This window comes from Panulirus ornatus, chromosome 21, assembly GCF_036320965.1.
Source record: "Panulirus ornatus isolate Po-2019 chromosome 21, ASM3632096v1, whole genome shotgun sequence".
NCBI lineage: Eukaryota > Metazoa > Arthropoda > Malacostraca > Decapoda > Palinuridae > Panulirus > Panulirus ornatus.
This window is the reverse complement of record NC_092244.1, coordinates 11,457,770-11,485,356: the sequence shown is the minus strand read 5'-3', so window position 1 is coordinate 11,485,356 and position 27,587 is coordinate 11,457,770. Positions and strand designations below refer to the sequence as shown.

At 38.2% G+C, this 27,587-nt stretch overlaps 1 protein-coding gene across 5 annotated transcripts in view; it reads right to left on the bottom strand.

The window, feature by feature from the left end:
* Positions 1–2,368: 2,368 nt before the first annotated feature.
* LOC139756362 (uncharacterized) overlaps positions 2,369–27,587 on the bottom strand; it is a 78,498-nt gene continuing 53,279 nt past the window's right edge. Inside the window, exons 7-10 of one of the 5 annotated variants that reach the window (XM_071675732.1) lie at positions 22,364–22,606; positions 15,740–15,927; positions 10,605–10,747; positions 2,369–3,805 (exon numbers count right to left, since the gene is read on the bottom strand). In XM_071675732.1, coding sequence (XP_071531833.1) covers positions 3,739–3,805; positions 10,605–10,747; positions 15,740–15,927; positions 22,364–22,606 — 641 coding nt within the window. In that variant the 3' untranslated portion in view covers positions 2,369–3,738. Of the gene's footprint in view, positions 3,806–8,634; positions 10,270–10,604; positions 10,748–15,739; positions 15,928–22,363; positions 22,607–27,587 lie in introns of those variants that run through there. The other 4 variants (XM_071675731.1, XM_071675733.1, XM_071675730.1 and 1 more) reach the window with 4 other exon arrangements.

Below are 27,587 nucleotides of genomic sequence, written 5' to 3'. Positions count from 1 at the left end.
AAGCCATATAACATTATAATTCCCAAAAACATACAACTTCTTCATAGTTTGCAAGTATGTACCCATCATACAGTTATTCCAAAGTAATAAAAACATATCACCTTTTAAAGCCTTTGCAGTATCATATAAACAAATGTGTGAAACATGCACAGAATAAAGGCTGATTTCACTAATGTTCCATACACACAGAATATCAAACCACATGAGATGTGAGACCAGGACACTCTAGGTTGTATGTAAAGGCACCAAACTGTATGAAAATTCTACATGGACCAATATGTACAAGCAGGGAAATGACATTTGAAAAACAAATTATTATGACTTTATCGACAGCAAATGAATGAAAATGTTGATATGATGCACTTTCTGAGGGAACTATATATTCACAGTAGCATTCAGAAAGAGGCAGGTAAAATAAAAGGGTAAAAAGTCTAGTGTAAGAGGATACTCTTCTTTTACTATCAGGAGGGAATAAGGACGAATTACTGAATTATCATTTCCTGAAGATTATTTAAACCTTTGTTCAGTCCAGTAAAAGGCTATAGCAAAAGCCTTATTTACAACCAAAAATGGGAGTAAAAGAGTCTTCATTTCCTTAAGTTTACTTTAATCACATGTTCACTTCTGTTTGAAAACTATCAGAATATTATGATTATAACCAATAACCAATGATGGGAGTGACAGGAAGTCTTATGTTAAAAACACTCTCTGAAGGCAAGAGTATGTGTTTCAAAAAACAAACAAAATTTAAATCTTTTCAACTATAGAGAGAGGTATGAAATCTGAAATTATCTTACATAAAATAAATATGCAACTCATAATTCAAGTAATGATAACAAACTACTATCATGATGATAATACACCTATGCCCCGACTTGTAACATTTCACAGTTGAGAATAAGAGTGACACGTACACTTTGTACTTGCAACAGATTTGAAAAAAGAAAATAAGTTTATATTTTCAATGGACAAATTAATATCTTTCAATAAGAAAATGTTTTAAAATATTTTAAGGTGTTTTTGTACTTATGCACAATTCAATGATCTCATAACAAATAATATTTGTTTCACATCCTACTAAATATAAAATATCATTCATATCCCAACCAATGGGGTCTGCTTGTGAAAAAGAGACTGTCTGACACTTGCCAAAGTTTGTGTACACTGCTGTAACTGCAACCCAATTGTCCACTGCCTCCAAAATAAGTGTATTCAATACGTCTGTAAGGAATGTTAAAATACTCTGCAAAATATAGGAAGGGCTATCACTCTTGAGGTGAAGTCAGAGGTACTTGGGAGGTTTGATGATGGTGAGAAACTTATCCATATTGCTTATGCATGTAAAGAAAAATGTAGAGGAAGGAGGTTAAAAGCCTAATGTATTTATTTGTATATCACTAACTTCATTTAAAAGAAAATATAAACCAAGATATTGAGCAGTAATGAAGAAAAGACTGCTCCCAGAATCACTACAGCCAAAGATTGTTTGATAATTTTCCTGGAAGGGAATGCTGAGGGAGATTTCAAGCTTAAGTCCCTGCTAGTGTTTCATTCAGAAAATACCAGGGATATGAAGGGTTATACAAAATCTACATTACCTGTGATTTGGCAACAGCTGTTGTATCAGATGATTCATGGGTGATACAGACAACCCTTGTGCCCCTGCCTCTCCCTCCTAGTAAACTACACTCCACCCCAAGCTACTCCACCACCACCTAAAGCCCTTATTACCATGATTTTCATAAGTTTCCATTAAATATCGTCTACATTACTTGTGGCATGGCAACAATTGATAAATTACATAACCCTGGTGGTGATGCAGATAAGCCTCTTAAAGTCTCTCTAGCTCCTACTAACCATTGCCTGAGCAGCCTCTCTAGCTCCTACTAACCTTTGCCTGAGCAGCACCTCTAGCCCATATCACCATCTTTTTCAACATTTTTCTCAGTTTTCGTTAAATATCATCTAAATCATCTTATTACAGTGTGGTAAACAGTAATAAGCTGTTTCTGGTAGAGTCCATCAAAAAAAAGTTAAATGGGGAAATTTTTTTGGTCAGGAGCGTAACGCCATTCATAACATGGGTTTCAATTACTAAGATATTTTGTCTTGCGACAGGTCTTCCTGGAACATAACCCCGTTGCAAGTCTGGATATAGGTGTACCAAGATTTGGAAATATAATCTACAATGATCTGTGAAATGTGTGAAGCATCACACTGCTTGGAATTCTTATATCAGATACTGTCATGTCAGTAAAAAAAAAAAAAAAAAAAAAATAAAAAAAAAAAAAAAAATAAAAAAAAATATATATATATATATATATATATATATATATATATATATATATAAAATCATTAACATAATCACTCAAAGAATTTTTTCTCAAAATTTGAAAAATAAATTACCTCACAGAACTCCTGAGAATCACAATTATCTTAATAATAATGAAAGATAAGGTATAACTGAGGCTTCCCACAAATATGAAGATCTGAAACATGCCTTCAGTGCTGCAATGGTAACTCTCTTCCTAACGACACATCCACAACTCTGATTCAACAATAGGTAACAGTTTAACACTTTGCCATTAACCTCATAAAAAAAATTACAAGTTATGATGGTAACAGTATGCTACATCATTGCTCGCATTCCATCCCTACAGCTTACAGCCAAACTATGTGGGTTCCTTACTGTTACTAAAAGCCCATTGGTCATTATGGTAAAAATTAGCAGGTACTATAATTGGTTGCTTAGTTTCACTAAAGCTCATTGGTTATGTTGGTGCCGGTGAGGATATGGCTTTGCATCAACTATCATTCACATGCTGTTCCAGAATTTGGTTGGAAGTCACAGGGAAATGTATTGTTTCTGAAGTTCTTTTATGTTCTTGCTATCCAAAACACAGTATGGATTAAAAATAATTATTGCTTAAAGCTTTATAAGAAGCAAAGTTATATAAGCCCCTAAACCTGTGTAATCAAAGACATATTGAAGTGAAAAGTTGCATCATTTCTGTCATCTAACAAGGACTAACAGACAGTCTTGATGCAGGTGAAGGAAGGCCTCACTATTGTCAGCAGCTAAAAGGGCCCGGCCTTTGGGCCAGGAAGAGAGGTGGAATGTGCGGCCAAAGACCACTAGGGTATCACAATGTTGCCACATTTGGGACTATTTTCTACTCCATTGGGATTTCATGAGCACTGGTCTGCCATTTATAGGATTTACCCATTCAAGGCTCAGACTATGCAATTTTCATTTTGTAGTCTGTCTCACGGTTTCTGTTTCACTATTATATCATACTATCAGAAATGATAAAAAGCATTTACCAGGTCATGGATAAGTACTATACAAGTGGAGAAATATTTCTAATAAAAGTACTTACAGGTGTGACCTATGCACCACTGTCCATCATGGCTCTCAGCCAAAGCACCAAATCAGCAGCACACATTATAATGAATTAATCAACCAGAGGGCACTTGACATTCATCTGCACATGTCAAAATTCTTAGAATATAAATTACTTTATGAACATAACATGCTTGCTAAATTTAACAGCTGCATTACATACACACTTTATGAAATATCACCATTAAGGTAATACAGTACAGTAATCTTGCATGTTTGGATTAGCATTTTTGCATCCTGAGTTTACAATAACAGCCTATATGAGTCCTGTGGCAGATCCCAATAGTCTTTGAGAGAAATCACATAACTTGGGTTGGGCTATTATCCAGGATGGCTCAGAAGCAACCATCTCTCCAGTCATCTTGGGCTGGTGCCTGGAATCTTGGCTGAGTTATACCTGACCTGGGAACAAAAATAATTTTTGAGATGTATAAAACTTGTTTCTGATTCTAGACAGGCCAAGCCAAGTTTACATTATATCTTCTATCCAGGTCTCATCTGGGCAATAAATCATATGGGAAAACTCTCCACATAGTCAAGTAAAGTGGCAAATGACCACAAAACAGCAATGAGCTACTGAAGCAGATTGTAATTAAAGTGCTACCATACTGATCAAGTTTGCTCACGAATGGCAGCAGCCTATGTCAAGTATTCTATCTCATCATCAGTATGAATGCATTTGGTTAAATCCGATGTACCTAGAGGTAGGTGAGATGGCAAGCATATTCTCAAACTACCCTGTCTAGGTTCATATACGATTACCTGAAAAAACAAAACCTACCACCTGAGTCTAATAATGAGCTTAGGATAATCATGGCTGAATCATAAGGTACATAGGTCTAATACCAGAGTGAAAGTCATTCATTCATCCTCTTCACTTTAAAGTGTCTTGAGTACTATAAAAAAAAAATTAGGTATCATACAGATTGTTTGCCTAGATCTAAGTGATCAACAATCCTCTTCTCAATGTTGACACATGCATTTGCAACAGATCCATATTAGTCAATGTGAGTGCACAGGTAAACATTAACTCAAATTCATGGTAAACAGAATCTACTTGAAAGGCTGCACCTGTCGTTGTCTGTTAATGGAAGAGCTAGAGTCTCTAACAAAATGGAGGTGCATCTTTCTTAAAGATATCAACCCCCTTTTCACAGCTTGATATCTATTCATTCCTCAACATGGATTTGTCCTCCCAGGTTTCTGTGCTTACATGGCAGGTTCTGGAATCATCTTTCAATATGTGTTTGTAGTGCCACATACACATACTACTTCTATCTAATGAAAGATATTCTGGAATCCTTAAGTTGTCCAATACCAACAGGAGTCCAGTCAAGTGCAACTACAGCTTTATGAGCCATCTTTCAATGATGGGTACGGGACAGGTCTCAAGAACCTCAAGGTTCGAAACTTTGTCCATCTACCAGTTGCAGATTTGTCATAGGAACCACAGACAGAATATCTTCAAGGACACAGAAAAGTTGTAAGGAAGACAGCAGGACATGCTGATCTTGATGTCAAATCTCATTCCATTCCTTGCAAAGGCAATGAGTGAGCTTGCTGAAAGCAAAACTGCCTTTGGAAATCTGTAAATTCCCATCATCCTGAGTCAATGTTGAACAGAACATTGCAAAACTAACATAAAATGTTGACTGCTTCGAGCATTCTTCTGCTTAGCAGAGCGGCTGGGTTAGTATATGCATCTGCAGGAGCTGGGCGATATATTGTTTCATTTGTCTATTAATCAGATGTTACATCCAAAATGCTGCACAGCAAGTGCAAAATTTTCTGTGATAATGATGTTCTCAATGATGTGGGCTACTATTACATTATCATTGTCCATGATGAAGAGAACATTGATCAGCTTTTTGGTGACCTCTATTCAAGCTTGCAGGGAATGCAGATTGAGCAGTTTGCAATTCAAGCATAAATGCTAAAAAGTAATGGATAAAACAAATCTCTTGGTAGAACATAAGTTATTCTTTACTAAATATGAAAAGCTAACTTTTCTATCAAAAAACTAGAAACATGTAAATCTATACATATATATATGGAAACCCTAAGCAAGCAGCTTATGCTGATGCAAGTTTATATAACTAGTGTAGAGAAATCATATAGTTAACATTTGGAAATGCTTGTCTTAGCAATTTATAACATAGTCATATGCATTACTACTGTGTAAGCAACATAAATTCACATAATCACATCACAAGTATCCAGTGTCTCAATAGAAGTACCTCATCCAGCACCTGGGCTATAATCTGCTGGTGTTTACAACTGATCTTACAATGCAAAGAGACATGTTAATGTTTCCTAGATTGAATGCAAATACTTCCAATTTCTGTTGAGAAAATAATCTAGATTTTTTTTCCTAGTAAATAAAGAACTTTTTATTTGTTAAGTTCCTAAGATGGTGTGCACGTATCACCAATGCTTGTCACTTTGGTGGAAAGTAGTATACACTTGTAGTAGTATTCCTAAGGATTCCAAAGTATCTCCATCAGTTTTTATAGTTATTCAGGGATAAGAAGAACAATTCTAAAGGCCTACCTGGAAAAAATGTAGCCTTCCCATAATAAACCTACTGACAAAAAATAAACGTGACAGCTAAAGAATGGATGTGAGCAAAAGCAGCCTTTCCTCGTATATTTCTTGCAATGCCTTACTATCGCAGGAAAATATGATTAAGTATGAAATATATATACATTGGGAGGTAAGTTTGAATGGAGAAAAACTGGAGGAAGTAAAGTGTTTTAGATATCTGGGAGTGGATCTGGCAGTGGATGGAACCATGGAAGTGGAAGTGAATCATAGGGTGGGGAGGGGGCGAAAATTCTGGGAGCCTTGAAGAATGTTTGAAAGTCGAGAACATTATCTCGGAAAGCAAAAATGGGTATGTTTGAAGGAATAGTGGTTCCAACAATGTTGTATGGTTGCGAGGCGTGGGCTATGGATAGAGTTGTGCGCAGGAGGGTGGATGTGCTGGAAATGAGATGTTTGAGGACAATATGTGGTGTGAGGTGGTTTGATCGAGTAAGTAAAATAGAAAGAGCGTGGTTGAGAGAGCAGAAGAGGGTGTTTTGAAATGGTTCGGGCACATGGAGAGAATGAGGAAAGATTGACCAAGAGAATATATGTGTCGGAGGTGGAGGGAACGAGGAGAAGAGGGAGACCAAATTGGAGGTGGAAAGATGGAGTGAAAAAGATTTTGTGTGATCGGGGCCTGAACATGCAGGAGGGTGAAAGGAGGGCAAGGAATAGAGTGAATTGGAGCGATGTGGTATACCGGGGTTGACGTGCTGTCAGTGGATTGAATCAAGGCATGTGAAGCGTCTGGGGTAAACCATGGAAAGCTGTGTAGGTATGTATATTTGCGTGTGTGGACGTATGTATATACATGTGTATGGGGGTGGGTTGGGCCATTTCTTTCGTCTGTTTCCTTGCGCTACCTCGCAAACACGGGAGACAGCAAAAAAAAAAAAAAAAAAAAAAAAAAAAAAAAAATATATATATATATATTGTTTTACTCCTGGGGATAGGGGAAAAAGAATACTTCCCATGTATTCCCTGCATGTTGTAAAAGGCTTTTTTTTTTTTTTCAAGTGGCAGAAGCTGGGGGGTAGAAACCCTCCCCTCTAGTTCTACATTTCCAAAAGAAGGAACAGAGATAGGAGCCAAGTGAGGAGTTTTCCTCCCTCTAAGGCTCAGCCATCTGTTCTGGAACGCTATCTCGCCAATGAGAGAAATGGTAAATATGTATGAATGAATGTTTTTTTCATACTTAATCACCATTTACCACATTAGTAAGGTAGTGCCAGGAACAGACGAAGAAAGTCCTCATCTGCTCACATCTATCCCATAGCTGTCATGTGTGATGTACTGAAATCACAGCTGCCTATCCATATACAGTTACCACACACCTTTCCAAACAGACCCAAGATATATTTCACAAATATTCTATTATATTTCACAAATATTCTATGTTTTCTCCCAGAAGCCACTGCCTGAAGGACTCGAAAATTACTAAGTGCACAAACTAAAATATCATATCTCCTTTCATTGCATCCAAGATGTTCTATGAATATAACCATGTCGATTTCTATTACTTAAAGTGATCTAAATGCCTTGTTACTTATGCTAATAGTTCAATGTCAGGATACAATATATCTAAACTGGGTATCTTTAGAATCTATATGTGGTGATGCAAACTTTCTAGATGACAATAATACACCAACTGAAATCCTGCCATCAGGTGGTAACTTCTGGTATATCCAAAAGGCACTAGGTGTAAATTACCAGCCTTAATCTCTGAAATATTACACACCAAGATCTGGATGGGAAAATTACAACCAATTGAGATCCTTTACCCTTTTAAAAGATTAATATGATTGCTATCAGCAGCAAAAAGGGAAATGGAGAACAGAGATGCAAAGCTTCTGAACGATTTCCCACCCACCACATTGCAACTACTGCTATTCCTAATGAATCTAGAGATGGGGACATAAATGAAGATTTAATAATTCCCCCCCCCCCCACAAATTTGCATAACTGCAATTAGGGACAGAAAATTTTCAAAAAATGGATATAATATATAAGGCCAAAAAGAAGTAGAACAGTGAATTCACAACAGTCTGTTGCAACAAAGATATCAATAAGGAAGAAGAGAAACTTAAGAATCCTGGAATCCCTCAATGCATTACATCTTACACAACCAATTCAGGTGTGATGTCCTGAACATATATGATTCTACTGGATGACTTAAAATGATCTCATACAATGTTAAAAGAGGGTTTGGCAAAGCCAGGACACCAGCAATGGAATACAGTTTCCTCATATCTGATGGATCTGCATGGAACCAAGGAGTAACTATAATATTTTGAATAAATAGCGAAGAGATGGTGTGAAACTGTGCAAATCCCCACCAACTACTGTAATATCCATTTCTAAGACAGCAACAAGCCCAGATGCTGCTGCCACTAAGAGAAATGCAAACTAGCCTTAAGCTCTAAGAGCTGAATCTTCTGAGTATTTTTGTTCCTAATGACTATCTGCACAAAACAGCCTTTCTATTTCTTAATGAGCTTTACTTACAGTCTTACAAAAATTACAAGGGAAATATGTATGGATTGCTATCTATTTCAGTAATTCAGCAACATGATCAAAAAGTGGAAAGTTGCTACATAACTGGATGATACTCAACAGTAAAAGAGCTGTTGAACTTCAACTTTACAACAATTTTAATGCACTCATACATTTTATTCTGATGCTGAAGACAGTGTGGTAATCAATATTGGGGTAATAAAAGTAAATTCACTTACATTCTCTTACTGTTTAGCAAAGGAAAATGTTTTAAAGTGGTAGATAAAAACACTTTTTGTTCTGACTGCCTTTTATTTCATACTCCAGTCACAGAGTGCTTGTCTTGAAAATTACAACAGATTTTGTTTATATCAGTTCATTCCTTGTATAAAATTTCTTTCCTCACAGTAGCCAATCTCACATTCACTATACAAGATTTGGAATTTTTCACTGCTTACAAAATTCTGTTTCCTCTTGGTATGTTTAACTCATTATCCACTATTCTATTCATAGAAAAGTAATTTCTCACATAATGCTTGACACTACTTCTGTTTGTTTCATGTTGTACCCCAATATGCACAAGGCTTACACATACACTGAAGAACTGTTTTATGATGATGTAATCATTATCATTATTATATAAACCCAGGAACACACTCTCTAAAGAAGCATCTACAACTTCAAGGCTGCACTACTTCCAGTAGCAGGGAAACGATGGACTCCTTTGGGGTGATAAGTTTCTCAACAAGATTGTACTCCCTTTTGTCAACAGATGATGATACAACCTCACTGACAGTGACTTTTCCCTCACGGTTTAACCACCAGCAGGTAGTCCAGTAATGCCATGATAATGTCACAATGACAATTGGTATATTCAAAGTACTAACCATGAATAGGTGGAGTAAAGCTGGCTATGGGGTATCAGCATCTGAACATTCAAATAGGCAAGAAATGTGTATTAGACAGAATGAACAGCAACGATGTGGTATATAGGGCAAAATGCCATTTATGGGTTGAACCAGGCCATATGAAGTAGTGTAGTCTCTGGTTTTAGTATCAGCTAGAGATTGGATGAGCAAATGCAAATGAGGTACACTTCATTTACTCCTGACACTACTTCAACAAAGCAAGAAAGGCAATGAGGTAGAAAGAAAAGACTAATCATGTCCCATCTATCTTTCTCATCTGTACAGAGAACAATCCTAATATTTCCATTCCCACCTTGTAGATTTTCTCTGTCAGTTTCAAGACTACCATTAAGAGTTTCACTTTACATCTTCGAATGTCACTTGGTGGTTTTTCAAATTAATTGATTAAACAAAAAGTCTGGGTCAAATGTAATAATTCTTGAACTTCTTTCCATGTACTTAATGGTTTTCTATATATTTACTAGCATATAATTGCTTCCCTCATTCCAATTCCTCTTAATTTATTCCTGCATCTCTAAAACTAATGCTTTATTTAAAATCTCAATTCACTGAGTTTCAACCTTACAATTCCCCAGAGACTATCCAACCAATCAGTTACTATTTTCTTACACATTCAGCATATTCTCCTTTATGCTACTATGATAAATTCCCTTACAATGAATAACCAGTACTACATTACATTAAACAGCTCTATCAAGAGTAATGCATTCTCTTTATCTTATGCTTAATTTTCTGCATTTAAAGCATGGTAGGACATGAAAAATCTTTTCTAAATCCCAGGTTCCTGCACACCTTGGGTCCACACATTCATCCATACTTACCCTCTTCTTCTCATTAATGTTAGAGTTAAAAAGTAGGCTGAGGGGTACAAAAATTTTCAGAGTTACTTTGGCTCTATCTTCTACACTGAATAACATTATAAGTTATATCATCATAACTGCTTCAGTCTTTATTCCAATACTAACTCCAGTTACTATATTGCATGCACACAACTGGTTACCATGTCATGACAGGGACTTAGACTCGTACAACTTTTCTTACCTATATGTCAATTCCACTTACAGTACCTACTGCACACTACTGTTTATTGTCATGAGAAGCCAATTCATTCATGTAACCCATCCTACAGAGAATATAGTATGTGATCTGCAAGCCCTAGGAATAACTGTCTTATGAAATGCAGTATAACTCACCTTGCTTTCGGGGGTTGGAGTCGTGATCCTGGACGTGGGATACCTGTTGCTTTAGGTCTTGGGATTTCCGTTGGTTGTGGGATTCCTGAAGCCCCACCCATTGGTATACGTACAGGAGATGGTGCGCTTAGCCGGCTTCGTGTCTAGACAAAGATTGTGGATTTATTGCCTTAAAATGTATAGAAACAAAACAATAACAAAGCATACTACACATTGAATTCAATATTCACTCTATCAGGATATCCAGTGTTCCTTTTAGCTGTATATTGCAAACAAAAAGCATCTAAGCTAATCATAATAGAGAGGCTAGTACAAAATACAACCCAATGCCAACTGTTTTACTGAATTATACTTAATCATCTGCTCACACACACACCACACACACACACACAAAAAAAAAAAAATCAAACTCATCATTAAAGTGTGTTTACACAATCAACCTAGAATCTAAAATGCATAATATCTATCCTGTACATTGGAATATCTGGGTATGACACAAATCAGAAGTGGCATGAAAACAACACAACTGGCTATGAAATCATTACTAAAGAGCATTCAAATGAGGATAGTAGGATGAGTTTTGAGAGATGACAGACAGCTAGGTAGATAAACATAGCAAAAGAGTGAGAAAAGTGTCCCCAAAGAGTGAGGGTGCTGAATGTGTGCTACGTTTAAGTATTTAAAAGTGGTGTGAAAGGAGCGCTCAGCATACATGGATAAACACATGAATCTGCAAGTTAACTGAGGACAGTATTATTTCTATGGGGACTGAGAGGATCAGAAAAATGCCAAAACCCCTGTTAACCCTTTTGGTGCTACTGACGTCACTCTATGCTTAAACAACATGATGCTACTGATGTTAATATAGCCAGGTTATTCCCTGCCACTTGTTGAATTCTGCTTTCATTGTAGGTTATGTTGGTTGGCCACAGATGGCAACCTAAACAAAGAATGAATCACTGAAGCTGCCTGGAGGCCTCAGTAACCTGCTAGAAACAACAGTGGATGGCTACACACTTTTTCTTTTTTGAATTGCCATACCCGTGGCTCCCACTGCTTCCCATAACATCAACAACTGTGTCCAAACTGCTGATACTTAGGACTGGCCATTCCAGAGATAATTTGTTTCTCCAACATTCAAATGCTTAACTCTTAATTCATAAGAAGAAAACAATGGTTTTGATAGTTTATCTGCACCTAATCATACATGTAAAAATTTCATATAATAGAAGTAAATGCATGTTGTGTACTTAAGATAAGTCAATCTGATAGAAAATGCGTATTTTCTACATTAAGAATAACTTTCTTAATTCTAAACAAAATAAAGGTATTTATATAATGTGCATACCTTTCCATAAACAGGGAAAAAATCTATTTTTTGAATATAATTTATATGGGAGGCCAAAGTACACCAATGTGCACCAAAAGGGTTAAGGAGTAAAATGCTTTAACCTCCCTCAAACTAATAACTACTCTAAAACGATGCAGTTACATCACATATTGCTACTCCCCATTTACAAAATAGGATAATGCAAGCAGAATCTTACCCAAACACCATGGATTCTAAGCCCCCAATACCTAAACATTTTGAAGACAAGAACAACATCTAAAAAACAAGTTAAAAATTTCAGTACACTGATCTGACTACCACTATGACAAGACAAAGGCTCAACACAGGATAACATACAGTGAATATAATTTTTGCATTCAAAGCTATGTGTCACATGCAGAATCTTCCCTTTCACTTCAGCCTCCAACCATTTTCACACTTTCACATGTCAGTGAATTAATAATGATGCTTGAAACTTTTGCTAAAAGAGCTTGCATTTTGTATTACTTTAGACAGATGAAACAATTGCCAAATGGTTGCACTATATTAAAAAAGAAAATGTAATAAGAATTGTGGGTGGTCTAGTACGTGTACAATTAGGAAGAGTAAACAAAAAAGTACGAACAGATGGAAAAGGATAAAACTATAGGGGTGCCAAAAAAGAGAAAAATGGTTAACAGGAAATTATGAAGGCTTATATTGTGGTCTAGACTGTGTGGCAGATCTCCAAATGATGATATTTATAGAATGGGGTACAAAACCAGAATAACTGGAAAAGACATTTTCTTTATTTTCTTTAGATGAGAAAACATATCACCAAAGTTGCCCTAGAATCCACAAGTGAGGATAACTGAATCAAATATCCCAACATAACTGAAAAATACCGAAGTGACTTCACAGCAGTATGATGAGAACCTATCTATGTGACGAAATCAGTGAGATTCAAATGAAAGTGTGGCCTTTCAAAAGCAATGTAAGTATCAATGACCTATGCCTCAGTGATGCTTGCCTTGGTGAGCAAACATCCTAGCTCTAAGGAGTTGTAGGATGTTAAAGAATAGCATGGCAATGGAAAGAATGCTTAAGAACAATCGCTTGCACAGAGAAAAATACCAGCAGAGCCTTCTTGCATCAAAGAAGACTGCCCATATCAATCAGAACAGTAGATAAACCATCAACATTTATCCATCTGCATTCTGATAATCTTTTCCAGTATCTGACAAACTACACTCATCAGGGAGATTGGTTTGTTGTTTAGCACATCCTACCAGTCTTCTTTCTAACAGACATTTGCCCTCTTACTCTCCCCTGACCTTTCACCTTTCTCCATCAACATCTTGAATAACATTTCAAGTGATGTGGCATGTGTAACTACACACATCTTCAGCAAATATGGAGAAATCTCATCAGGACCATAGGTCTTATTTGGGTCAAGACTCTATACTATTCAGTTTATGTCTTTTAGGCATTTCCATGTTTTGCAAGACCTCCTCCTTATTCCACCTCAGTGGTGTGAGGGATACTGTGTCCTCTATTGTAAAAACACTTTTGAGACTGTCATACATTTCCTCACATATCTTCTACAAGTCTTCCCTACGAAACCCTTCTATCTTATTTGCTTATCAATAACTGACAATTCATATAATTCTGAGGAGCCTTTGGTAAAGTCTTAGATTATCCCATGCCTTGCCCAAAGTTTCTGTTTGTTCTTTCTTATCCTGTTATAGTCTTTCCTTGATCTTTTATACCTTAAAAATGCTGGTGTTACCTACAATCTTCATCACAGCATATTGTGAGGCTCCACCACTTCTTTTACTGAACCACTCCTCCCTCTTTCTAAGCCTTCCTTCTTTATCAAAGGCTACAAGTTCTCATGCTCCTACTCCTTTCCTGCAAATTTCACAAACTTTTCTTTAATAATACCATTAGTTCATGGCTACTGAACTCCACTTCCAAATTCACATTACTAAAGATTACTGTTATCTCATTACACTTGATTGCCGTTTTCTGCATTAGCAAGGTAGCACCAGGAAACATGAAGAAACACCTATCCACTATCATACACATAAAAACACATATATGCTAATATTTTAAAATCTCTGACAAGTACATATTTTCCTGCTTCATACACCATCCTGAGTGTTCCTTCGCCATTAACAGTGTATATTCTTCCATTTCATCAAAATTCTTTGGAAGATTATAGAACATCAACACCCCTATGTACTTCTTTCCAACCCTTATTCTTTCCATCATGAATTGTGTGAATAAGGCATCTTCCAGTATTTCTTAAGACTATCTCTTATTAACAATTTAATGAACAAATGACGAAGCTTCATTAGCCAAAAACTTGTGTAGATGAATCACTGATGAGTCTATCATCATGGCCTTCAAAAATTCACAAAAAAATATCTTTATTCATCAATCAACTTTTATGATGGTTTACATGGGGAGCATGATGCTACCCATTCTCTCTGTGAGTAGTGTGTCCATAATGGCTCAGAGACTAGCCAAGATTCGTCAAGCTTTATACTTTATCTTCCACCAATCATGACATATAAATCATCATGGCTTTTGAAAATTCACAAAAAATACTCTTATTCATCAAGTTTTTCATATTTGTTTAAATGACATTTGAACAATGAGTGCATAAGTGTTGGCTTGGAGGCAAGGCAAAATCTGTTGTTTTATGACCCATCCTTATTACTTTACTCTTACTTAGGTTGACCTTCATCACCCATGTACCAACCAATTTTGGAGTCCAAAGTTCTCTTGTAACTTGATGCAATCCTCCAAGTTTTCCACTTCCATCAAGACCTTTGGATCATCTTCAAACAAATTCAGTTAGAAGTCCATACCTTCTGGAAAGTCATTCACATCAATCAAATAAGGGTCCCAGAGCAGAACCCCTGTGGCACTCCAGTGGTAACCTTAACCCATTCTGAGAAGACTCCTCTGTTGCCTTCCATCAAGATGATTGTCTACTAATTGAAGGAGTCTTCCCCTTATTCCAGACTAGTAATCCAGGTTCTTAATCAGCTTCCCATGTGGTAATGTCAAGTGCTTTCTGGAATTTCAGATACAAATAATCCACCAAGCCTTCCCTTTTGTCAAAGATAGAGCTCATTCTCTCATAGAAAGATAAGTTTTGTGTGTGTGTGTGTGTGTGTGTGTGTGTGTGTGTGTGTGTGTGTGTGTGTGTGAAACTAAGATGTGGAGACATCTTCAGCATGCATTAAATGAAGCTGCTACAAAGGTGTTCAGCAGTATATGTACTAGTTGTGGGAAATGGGAGGGACAGCAGGGTGGAATAAAGAATAGAGGAAGTTGGCTGAGTAAACTAAAGGGTTTGCAAGGTGGAGTTGTATCTTCCACAAAATAGAGAACTGGAAGTTAAGACTGCAGAACACGAATTCCCAAATAAAAAAGTAGAAATATATGGTGCATACAAATTAAAAGGAAAGCAAATGAAGATCTCAGGAGAAGAATGACTGAAAATTTAAAGGAGAATAACTTCTTGGTGGAGATAAAGAGATTTATAGCAAAGCCTACCCAAAAAATTTCCATCCTTGTTGTAGGTACATTCAATCTTGTCCTGCTGGGGCACAAGGGCAACAGATGTGACAGTGGGAGCAGCAAGAAAAAAAATATATATATATTTTACTTCTCCTATGGCAATACTTCCATCAGTCACTAAGGCCAACCAGTCTATATCTTAAAAGCAATACCCAATACTAAAAGCAGGGAGGGGAAGTATGCATTATTTTTCATTGTGCATCCACCAATTTTCCAGGATGCAGCAACCAACCTGAGGAGCTTGTAGTCTAGAGGTTCTGGGTCCTTGACGAATATCTGTTTGAGATGCTGAAGGTGAATGATGAGATCGGGCTGGAGATGCCCCACGACTACTATTTGGGGTGGTGTGATCTAATAACCGAGGATCACTGCCACCCAAACCTCGGTGCATGCCACTTGGTTGACGAAAGCCACTCCTACCTGTTAAATGAAAAATCCCTTTATTTTCATAAGAATCTTGAGATTATTTGACAAAGTATTGTCAATCAAGAAATTGGTAACACTGTTAGAGTAAAAAAAAAAACATTAATTAGTATGCTTATATAATGTATGAATGATTGTAACTGAGCTGGTTGTAGAAATCTGATGATCAACCTACATAAAGGAGACCATGTTGAGTAAAGGAATATCTTGGCTATCTATCTATTTCCAACCTACAAAGAAACACGATACATGCAGAATCTTTCTACAATATATTAAACTACAATAAAACCACTGTTATTTGAAAGGTCTGGGGAACAGACTGTTTCGGATAATAAAAATCCTGATTATTCATTTTTTTTATATCAAACAATTCAGAAACTGCCCGTCCCTCAAGAAAAGCCAAACTCATTCACATCCATTCCCTTGCTGTCATGTGTAATGCATCGAAACCACAGCTCCCATCCACAACCAGGCCCCTCAGACCTTTCCATGGTTTACCCCAGACACTTCACATGCCATGGTTCAGTCCAGTGACAACATGTCAACCCCATTGTTCCAATTCTCTCTAAATGCTTATAAACCTCATAAAGCTTCAGACCTGAGCTGAAGGTTACTAAAGCTGCTTTTCTTCTTCATTTCATGTTCTATGTATTACTAGGGCATCTTCTCCATAAGTGGAATTCAAACCCTTGTGGAGTAGAGTGGACCACAGCACTTAGAACATTCTCTGCATTCTTCTTTATGTTGTGGATTGTAGTCAACCAGGCTGTCAGCACACCTGAGCACTGACATTCTCTCACCAGCATCAGTGCATTGTAAAATATCTGGCTTTGTTTCTAAGGTCAGTTAGGTTCTCTTCTGTGTACTACAGGTTCTGGGATAGATGTTGTTGGATGGTTGGATGCCACATTAACAATCACACCCACAATGGAGTGTAGGAAAATCCCATTATCAGGTATACCCAAATCACAGTAGTAGCATAGACCAGCACACAATAGTGGTAACTGTGAAACTGACCTGCTGGAGGGAACATAGCACACTTCACTCAGAACCCTCACTTACTCCAACCACCAATCCCCACAAGTTCTATTCATATCTCTGACACCTGTTCCAAATGGAACGCCCTCAAAGGGGTTAACTCCAGTGCCACTTCTTTAACAGGCCACTGGCAGAGGGCAACTCTATTGCACTTTCTACAGCACAATCATTTTAAAATATTTTACCTATTTTTAATAATTTTACATACAGGAAATACTATTATATGTAAGCAATTAAGCACTACTAAATGCCTCAATCTTCTTTTGCTGCCTGGCGATGTCATAAATAGATGTCATGCTGAGAGTGAAGTCCTTTATATGTGCCACCTTGGACTTACCCTTAGTCACCCTCTCACACAACTCAATCTTTTTTCTGAGGCTTAAGATGCTTGTTTTGTGCTTCATGTGACTCAGAGATAGCTTTGAGGAGTTGTTGGGCAATTCCTGAAGATGCTTGAAAGAGGCAACTGTCCACAAGTGATCAAGGGTGCAAAAAATATACAAATGTGCAAGACCAGTACACAACACCACACTAGAAAGTACATGGGAGACAGTAAACAATCACCAGAGCCACAAAACACCATGTGGTGTCTGGCATGTTGCATGTGCAATTAGAAATATTTCTATATATGTATATTTTTTTTCCAAAGATTGCCAACTGATACTGGAAAACATAAGCTAGTCTGAACATTTAATTGTCTTGAATTAAGGATAACATAGGCTTTACTAAATGCACAAGATATTCAAGTTCATAATCATGCCATGGTGTTCCACACAATAGTCAAAAAATGATAAAAAAATGTCCCTTCCAGCACTCAAGTCTTAAAGTCACATAAGAATCTTACAAAACTTTGTCTGGATATTCTTCAAAATACCATGGAAAGGTCTGTGGGGCCTGGATGTGGATAGGAGCTGCAGCTTTGCTGCATTAAACATAACAGCTAGAGACTGAGTGTGAACGAATGTGGCCAATTTTTGTCTTTTTCCTGGCACTACCTTGCTGAAGCGGGGATAGCAATGCTATTTCCTGTGGGGCAGGGCAGCGCCAGGAACGGATGAAGGCAAGCATGAATATGTGTATGTGTATACATGTATATGTCTGTGTATGTATATGTGCATATGTTGATATGTATATGTAAATGTATGTATGTATGTAAAAAGATGTTCTGGAAGGAGGTAAAGTGCGTAAGACAAGGGAGCAAATGAGAACTTCAGTGAAGGGCGCAAATGGGGAGGTGATAACAAGTAGTGGTGATGTGAGAAGGAGATGGAGTGATTATTTTGAAGGTTTGTTGAATGTGTTTGATGATAGAGTGGCAGATATAGGGTGTTTTGGTCGAGGTCGTGTGCAAAGTGAGAGGGTTAGGGAAAATGATTTGGTAAACAGAGAAGAGGTAGTAAAAGCTTTGCGGAAGATGAAAGCTGGCAAGGCAGCAGGTTTGGATGGTATTGCAGTGGAATTTATTAAAAAAGGGGGTGACTGTATTGTAGACTGGTTGGTAAGGTTATTTAATGTATGTATGACTCATGGTGAGGTGCCTGAGGATTGGTGGAATGCATGCATAGTGCCATTGTACAAAGGCAAAGGGGATAAGAGTGAGTGCTCAAATTACAGAGGTATAAGTTTGTTGAGTATTCCTGGTAAATTATATGGGAGGGTATTGATTGAGAGGGTGAAGGCATGTACAGAGCATCAGATTGGGGAAGAGCAGTGTGGTTTCAGAAGTGGTAGAGGATGTGTGGATCAGGTGTTTGCTTTGAAGAATGTATGTGAGAAATACTTAGAAAAGCAAATGGATTTGTATGTAGCATTTATGGATCTGGAGAAGGCATATGATAGAGTTGATAGAGATGCTCTGTGGAAGGTATTAAGAATATATGGTGTGGGAGGCAAGTTGTCAGAAGCAGTGAAAAGTTTTTATCGAGGATGTAAGGCATGTGTACGTGTAGGAAGAGAGGGAAGTGATTGGTTCTAAGTGAATGTAGGTTTGCGGCAGGGGTGTGTGATGTCTCCATGGTTGTTTAATTTGTTTATGGATGGGGTTGTTAGGGAGGTGAATGCAAGAGTTTTGGAAAGAGGGGCAAGTATGAAGTCTGTTGTGGATGAGAGAGCTTGGGAAGTGAGTCAGTTGTTGTTCGCTGATGATACAGCGCTGGTGGCTGATTCATGTGAGAAACTGCAGAAGCTGGTGACTGAGTTTGGTAAAGCATGAGAAAGAAGAAAGTTAAGAGTAAATGTGAATAAGAGCAAGGTTATTAGGTACAGTAGGGTTGAGGGTCAAGTCAATTGGGAGGTAAGTCTGAATGGAGAAAAACTGGAGGAAGTAAAGTGTTTTAGATATCTGGGAGTGGATCTGGCAGCAGATGGAACCATGGAAGCGAAAGTGAATCATAGGGTGGGGGAGGGGGCGAAAATCCTGGGAGCCTTGAAGAATGTGTGGAAGTCGAGAACATTCTCTCGGAAAGCAAAATGGGTATGTTTGAAGGAATAGTAGTTCCAACAATGTTGCGAGGTGTGGGCTAGGATAGAGTTGTGCGCAGGAGGATGGATGTGCTGGAAATGAGATGTTTGAGGACAATGTGTGGTGTGAGGTGGTTTGATCGAGTAAGTAACGTATGGGTAAGAGAGATGTGTGGAAATAAAAAGAGCGTGGTTGAGAGAGCAGAAGAGGGTTTCTGAAATGGTTTGGGCACATGGAAAGAATGAGTGAGGAAAGACTGACCAAGAGGATATATGTGTCGGAGGTGGAGGGAACGAGGAGAAGTGGGAGACCAAATTGGAGGTGGAAATATGGAGTGAAAAAGATTTTGTGTGATCGGGGCCTGAACATGCAGGAGGGTGAAAGGCGGGCAAGGAATAGAGTGAACTGGATCGATGTGGTATACCGGGGTTGACGTGCTGTCAGTGGATTGAATCAGGGCATGTAAAGCGTCTGGGGTAAACCATGGAAAGTTGTGTGGGGCCTGGATGTGGAAAGGGAGCTGTGGTTTCGGGCATTATTGCATGACAGCTAGAGACTGAGTGTGAACGAATGGGGCCTTTGTTGTCTCTTCGATGTATATCAACTGACTGTTATATTCCTCTCTTGTGTCTCCCTGATGATGTGATTATTACACGAAAGTGCGCTTGGGAACTTTTCGTGTTTCATTTTCCCCGTGGACTCATAGGAATATCTTGATCACACGCAAAATTGTGATCCTTTCCAACATGTATATGTGTGTGTATGGGCGATTATGTATAAATATGTTTATATCAGGGGATGGGACATTCTTCGTCTGTTTCCTGGCACTACTTTGCTGACGTGGGAAAAGGCAACTGGGTATAATGAAAAAAAACGATAATCTTTTTTTATATGTGGAAGTCCACATCATTTTTCCAATGTCAACAAGAGCTTAACACTATCATGCAAGCTGCAACCAATTATGAAATGGGAAAGACATTTCTTGAAAAATACATATGAAAATCTGAATGTAACATTTCACAAAATTATGAATAATTCATGATCTGCATTGATCATATATGAATCTATCACCTTATGGAACAGGTAAAGAGACACACTGACCAGTTCAGGTGTCCTTGTGCACCTAACAAGCTTACATAATTGAGGAATATATGTTATTCCCTCTTACACCACCTTACAAGTGGCACTAAACATAGATCCTTTAAAGATTCAAAGATGAAGCAAGAAGCCACAACAAGAAATTAAGAAACTTGTGAGATAAGATGTAAAGAAGTACTTTTATAGTATCACTGTTGTGGATAATTGGAAAATAATATGATGAAAGTGAGAATGCTGGGAATATACAATCTAAAGAACTATATTAGCAGAAAAAGTTCAGGAGATAAGGGATTATGATTGTAGGACTCCCTCCCAATACAATACAAATAGGTAATTACAGTGATTCTCCAACTCTCTCATGTAACAGTTTAAAGAAAAGTTACTGATCCACTCTTGTCTCCATCAACTCCTGCCACAAAAGATCCCTAATCCCTAAGTTCCACTTCAGCAACATAGCCAAAATGAACCCGAGTTTTAACACAATGTTAAAAGAGCAACCCTAACACAACCAATACTAAGTACTCAGTAGATACACCCAGTTAGAATCCAGTGCTCTTACTACTGGACAATCAAAGAATACAAGTGCCTGGAAAATATATGAACAGACTTCCCAAACAGAACCTAGTGCCCCAACTGTTGGACCATCCTTACACTCAGAAAGATGTTACTGAAGTCCACACGTTATAGCTATTTCACAACCAAACATTATATGAAGAACATTCTCAACCACTATAATGTCAGTTCAAAAGAATCAAAATTTTCACCTTGACAAGTGTTCCCTTTGGGCATTCCCTTCTAGGGGGTGGCCATGGCAAAAGTGTCTCCATAATTGTTAAACTCCAGTGCCCCTTCTTAGCCTACAGTGCCACATCCTTAACAAGCCACTGACAGAGGGGCAACTCTAGCACATTGTTTTCAGAGACTCCTACCTAATGTTCCTATCAACTACTTCTACCTAATGTGTCTATCTAATGTTCCTTTCTAATGTTCTAACCTATTACTACTAACTAATACTTCCAGTCAATGTTCCTACCTACTACTTCTACCTAACATTCCTAACTACCATTTCTATCTGTTGCTCCTATCATTTTGCCAAAAGACTGGGCTAGTATAAAGCACTCACAGCAGGAAAATCAGGAGTTGCAAAGAATGAGTTGTGCGAGTTAAGTGCTGTCAAGTGTTATGCATGATACGGAAAAATTGTATGTTTGCAGACAGAATGCCAGCAGTCCATGTGTAGGTGAGGCAGAAAGAAAACACAACTCCCTGTGTCAAAGGAGGACAACCTGACAACCACTGAACTGCTGGCTCACTACACAGCTGTCACTAACCCTCCAAATACCCAGGTGGGTAGTACTGATAATATACCTCCCTGGTTAGTGGCTGCCTACCAACAACTACCTTCTATGATTTTCACTTGAGTATATAAAAGCTAGTGCCTGGGAAGGATTCAAGACCAGCTTGCACAGTCAAAATACTAGGCCTTCACTTGATGAACTAACTACCTCACAATTCCAACCAAACATCTGTGTAGCTTTTGTTCTGGTGCTCACCTTTCCCTAGCCCATTACACCAAGACTATTGCTTTCCTGAAACTAATGATAAACATAATCAGGCATAGGTAAAAATTAATAGCTGTATCTGCAAATAGAAAACCTATCAAGTTTTGTTAGTAAGCATTTATTCTAGATACCTACTGTCCCATAATAAATGCCAAACAGGAATGAGTCCCACAGAAGGGAGTCCTGGGGCAGGTAGGTACTTAAAAGTAAATATAAAACACATAAGAAACTTCTTTAACCTTCTACCCTGACAATACGAGGATAAAGATCTCACCATTACAAACTTCAAGGTTGTGCTGAGAATTATAAGGGCTATCTGGTGGTGTAGATAGGTCAGAGCCCTCTCGAGATGGGGTTGTGTTTGAAGAGTAACGCGTTGGGGGTTGGAGACCTCGGGCAGGGCGACGAGGACTTGCTGTGGGATTGGGGGCAGCTATGAGGTCCTCCTGTGAACTTGTTGCTGAACCTCCTGAACCAGCTGACATGTATGGTATGCCAGTAGTCCCTGTGCGAATACCTGTGGGAAAGTAAGGAAATTTGCTATTTGTCATAGAGAACATAATCTGACTTTCTTAATTTTGTAATTTTTTTTTTTTTTCATACTATTCGCTATTTCCCGCGATAGCGAGGTAGCGTTAAGAACAGAGGACTGGGCCTTTGAGGGAATATCCTCACCTGGCCCTCTTCTCTGTTCCTTCTTTTGGAAAATTAAAAAAAAAAAAAAAAAACGAGAGGGGAGGATTTCCAGCCCCCCCACTCCCTTCCCTTTTAGTCGCCTTCTACGACACGCAGGGAATACGTGGGAAGTATTCTTTCTCCCCTATATATATATATATATATATATATATATATATATATATATATATATTTATATTTATTTTATTTTATTTTTTTTTTTTGCTTTGTCGCTGTCTCCCGCGTTTGCGAGGTAGCGCAAGGAAACAGACGAAAGAAATGGCCCAACCCACCCCCATACACATGTATATACATACGTCCACACACGCAAATATACATACCTACACAGCTTTCCATGGTTTACCCTAGACGCTTCACATGCCCTGATTCAATCCACTGACAGCATGTCAACCCCGGTATACCACATCGATCCAATTCACTCTATTCCTTGCCCTCCTTTCACCCTCCTGCATGTTCAGGCCCCGATCACACAAAATCTTTTTCACTCCATCTTTCCACCTCCAATTTGGTCTCCCACTTCTCCTCATTCCCTCCACCTCCAACACATATATCCTCTTGGTCAATCTTTCCTCACTCATTCTCTCCATGTGCCCAAACCATTTCAAAACACCCTCTTCTGCTCTCTCAACCACGCTCTTTTTATTTCCACACATCTCTCTTACCCTTACATTACTTACTCGATCAAACCACCTCACACCACACATTGTCCTCAAACATCTCATTTCCAGTACATCCATCCTCCAGCGCACAACTCTATCCATAGCCCACGCCTCGCAACCATACAACATTGTTGGAACCACTATTCCTTCAAACATACCCATTTTTGCTTTCCGAGATAATGTTCTTGACTTCCACACATTCTTCAAGGCTCCCAGGATTTTCGCCCCCTCCCCCACCCTATGATCCACTTCCGCTTCCATGGTTCCATCCACTGCCAGATCCACTCCCAGATATCTAAAACACTTTACTTCCTCCAGTTTTTCTCCATTCAAACTTACCTCCCAATTGACTTGACCCTCAACCCTACTGTACCTAATAACCTTGCTCTTATTCACATTTACTCTTAACTTTCTTCTTTCACACACTTTACCAAACTCAGCGGGTGGCTGGAGATCCTCCCCTCTCGTTTTTTTTTAATTTTCCAAAAGAAGGAATAGAGAAGGGGGCCAGGTGAGGATATTCCCTCTAAGGCCCAGTCCTCTGTTCTTGGGAAGTGAGTCAGTTGTTGTTCACTGATGATACAGCGCTGGTGGCTGATTCATGTGAGAAACTGCAGAAGCTGGTGACTGAGTTTGGTAAAGTGTGTGAAAGAAGAAAGTTAAGAGTAAATGTGAATAAGAGCAAGGTTATTAGGTACAGTAGGGTTGAGGGGTCAAGTCAATTGGGAGGTAAGTTTGAATGGAGAAAAACTGGAGGAAGTAAAGTGTTTTAAATATCTGGGAGTGGATCTGGCAGCAGATGGAACCATGGAAGCGGAAGTGAATCATAGGGTGGGGGAGGGGGCGAAAATCCTGGGAGCCTTGAAGAATGTGTGGAAGTCGAGAACATTATCTCGGAAAGCAAAAATGGGTATGTTTGAAGGAATAGTGGTTCCAACAATGTTGTATGGTTGCGAGGCGTGGGCTATGGATAGAGTTGTGCGCAGGAGGGTGGATGTGCTGGAAATGAGATGTTTGAGGACAATGTGTGGTGTCAGGTGGTTTGATCGAGCAAGTAATGTAAGGGTAAGAGAGATGTGTGGAAATAAAAAGAGCATGGTTGAGAGAGCAGAAGAGGGTGTTTTGAAATGGTTTGGGCACATGGAGAGAATGAGTGAGGAAAGATTGACCAAGAGGATATATGTGTCGGAGGTGGAGGGAACGAGGAGAAGTGGGAGACCAAATTGGAGGTGGAAAGATGGAGTGAAAAAGATTTTGAGTGATTGGGGCCTGAACATGCAGGAGGGTGAAAGGCAGGCAAGGAATAGAGTGAATTGGAGCGATGTGGTATACCGGGGTTGACGTGCTGTCAGTGGATTGAATCAAGGCATGAGAAGCGTCTGGGGTAAACCATGGAAAGCTGTGTAGGTGTGTATATTTGCGTGTGTGGACGTATGTATATACATGTGTATAGGGGGGGGTTGGGCCATTTCTTTCGTCTGTTTCCTTGCGCTACCTCGCAAACGCGGGAGACAGCGACAAAGTATAATAAAAATATATGATAATAAAATAAATAAATAAAATATATATATATATATATATATATATATATATATATATATATATATATATATATATATATATATATATATATATATATTTTTTTTTTTTGCCGCTGTCTCCCGCGTTATATCTTTCTTTCTTTATTACTATTCGCCATTTCCCGCGATAGCGAGGTAGCGTTAAGAACAGAGGACTGAGCCTTTGAGGGAATATCCTCACCTGGCCCCCTTCTCTGTTCCTTTTTGGAAAATTAAAAAAAAACAAAAAAAAAAACAAGAGGGGAGGATTTCCAGACCCCCGCTCCCTTCCCTTTTAGTTGCCTTCTACGACACGCAGGGAATACGTGGGAAGTATTCTTTCTCCCCTATCCCCAGGGATATATATATATATATATATATATATATATATATATATATATATATATATATATTCTTTCTTTTTCTTTTAAACTAATCGCCATTTCCCACGTTAGCGAGGTAGCGTCAAGAACAGAGGACCGGGCCCCCTTTGGAACATCCCCACCTGGCCCCCTCCGCTCCTTCCTTTGGAAATTAAGAAAGAAAAAAAAAAAAACTCCAACATCCACATTAAAATCTAAAATCTCAACAAATTAGAAAATATCATCAAATATAAATAAATATGAATAATCAAGGATCATAACCATTATTCAACTTAACTCCCCAAAATCAATTTGTTCTTTTTATGCTTAAACTATCACATTAAATATGCTTGTGTTTTGCATCAGGAACACATGGACAATCATCTCATTTCCTCACATCCACTCTCCAGCTGTCACGTATAATGCACTGAAACCAGTCCCCCAACCAGTCAAGCCCTGCAGAATATTCTGTAGCTTTGCCTGACAGCTCTGTATATCTGGTTAAGCCCACTGATAGGATCTCTCCCCAAGTATACCACATGATTACAATTTGCTCTAGCCCACCCATGCCTCTCATCCTTTCAAATATTCAGGACCTGAAAAAGCCTTCTTCACTATATCTTTCCATCTTCCCCTTCTTCTTACTCCCTTCACTTCTGTCATGTATATCCTCTTTGTCAATCTTTCTCAACTCATCGTCTTCAAATATCCAAACCATTTCAATCTGCATTTAGTTACATTGCCCTTACAGCTTCCTCATTCAGTTTATGCCATTCATCCACCTTTCTCATTTAATCAAAATACTTTTTTACATCCTTTCTTCTTTATTTCCATGTTGGCCTCTGGTTGTTGTGATCAGTCATCCTTCATTCTTCTTCCATGGTTGACAAAATTAAGGCCTCTAGACTTTCCCTGCAACTGACTTTTCTGAATTCTGGTACCATCTTTACTGCTCTCTATTAGTTTTCTGTGCTTCCTCAAGTGTGGTGACCTAACCTGGCAAGTATACTTTGGTTTTGGCCTAATGTAAGACATGTGTAGGATGTAGGATTGATAAGTAATAAATAATAAAGAGCTGGAATTCAAGGGCGGTATTAGAGTACACACCAGCTGCTTCTGTTGTGAAAACAAAGCTTAATAAAGAGAAAAATCTTACCTCTTCTGTCAAGAAAGGTACATGATAGCAAGAACAAAAAAAAAAAAAAAAAGACAAAGGGGAACAAGTCTGGCTTACCTAATAAGTGACAGCCTTAAATTTTCGGAAATAGCAGAAGATGCCCAATTCAGATAACACATATTGGTAAAGGTAATTGCGGGAAGAAGTGCACAGGTGTTGATATTATCATTTAAAGAATTTCAATAACCCATAAACTACAACACTGATGAAAATGAAGGAATAATCTGGAGGGTACATGAAGCAGTAAAACATGCTCTTCTCAAAGATGGTAATACACTAATAAGGGGGATTTTAATGATAAAGATAGACTCAGGCAATTTGGTGTCTAATGGTGACAGAGTCATGGAGACAAGTTCTTAAGACTGTACACATGAAAATTTTCTAAACCAGCATGTCAAGAAACACACTAGGATCAGAGGAAGTGGTGTACCATTACTGGGTCTTATCTTCACATATTCTAGCATGAATATTGACTGTACCATATATGATACTATTCATACAGTGCTAAAGATTGATTACAAGAAAAAAGAGGATGTACAAAAAGCTGAGGAGGCAATAAATAACTGTTGACAATAAATTGTGTGCAATTACCCATCTGGGGAAGAAGTGTCACACCCATGGAGCTCCATCTCTTGAAGATTCACAACTATCATACAACTTTTTAAACTTCTGCATGCTTGCCTCACTTACCATGACTTCAATCGTTTTCCTCCATTTATCCACTACTCTTATACTATAAAAAAATTCTTCATATCTTTCTTAAAAAGTTTCCTCAATTTCATGTTACATCCTCATGTCATTCTATCCCTACTTCACACAAAGAACTGTTCACTGACATCATCAAATTTTCTTTCAAAATCTTAAAGGTTGTGATAAAGACCACTCCTCACTCCCTTCTAAGGCCTTACTCAAGGACTCTAGCCTTTCCCTGTAACTTAATTCTTAATTCTGGTAAAAACTTTATCCCTCTCCTCAGGACCTCTCTATTAGCTCTTTGTATTTCTTTAGGTATGATGAACAAACTTGAGAAGCATCTTGTAGATTT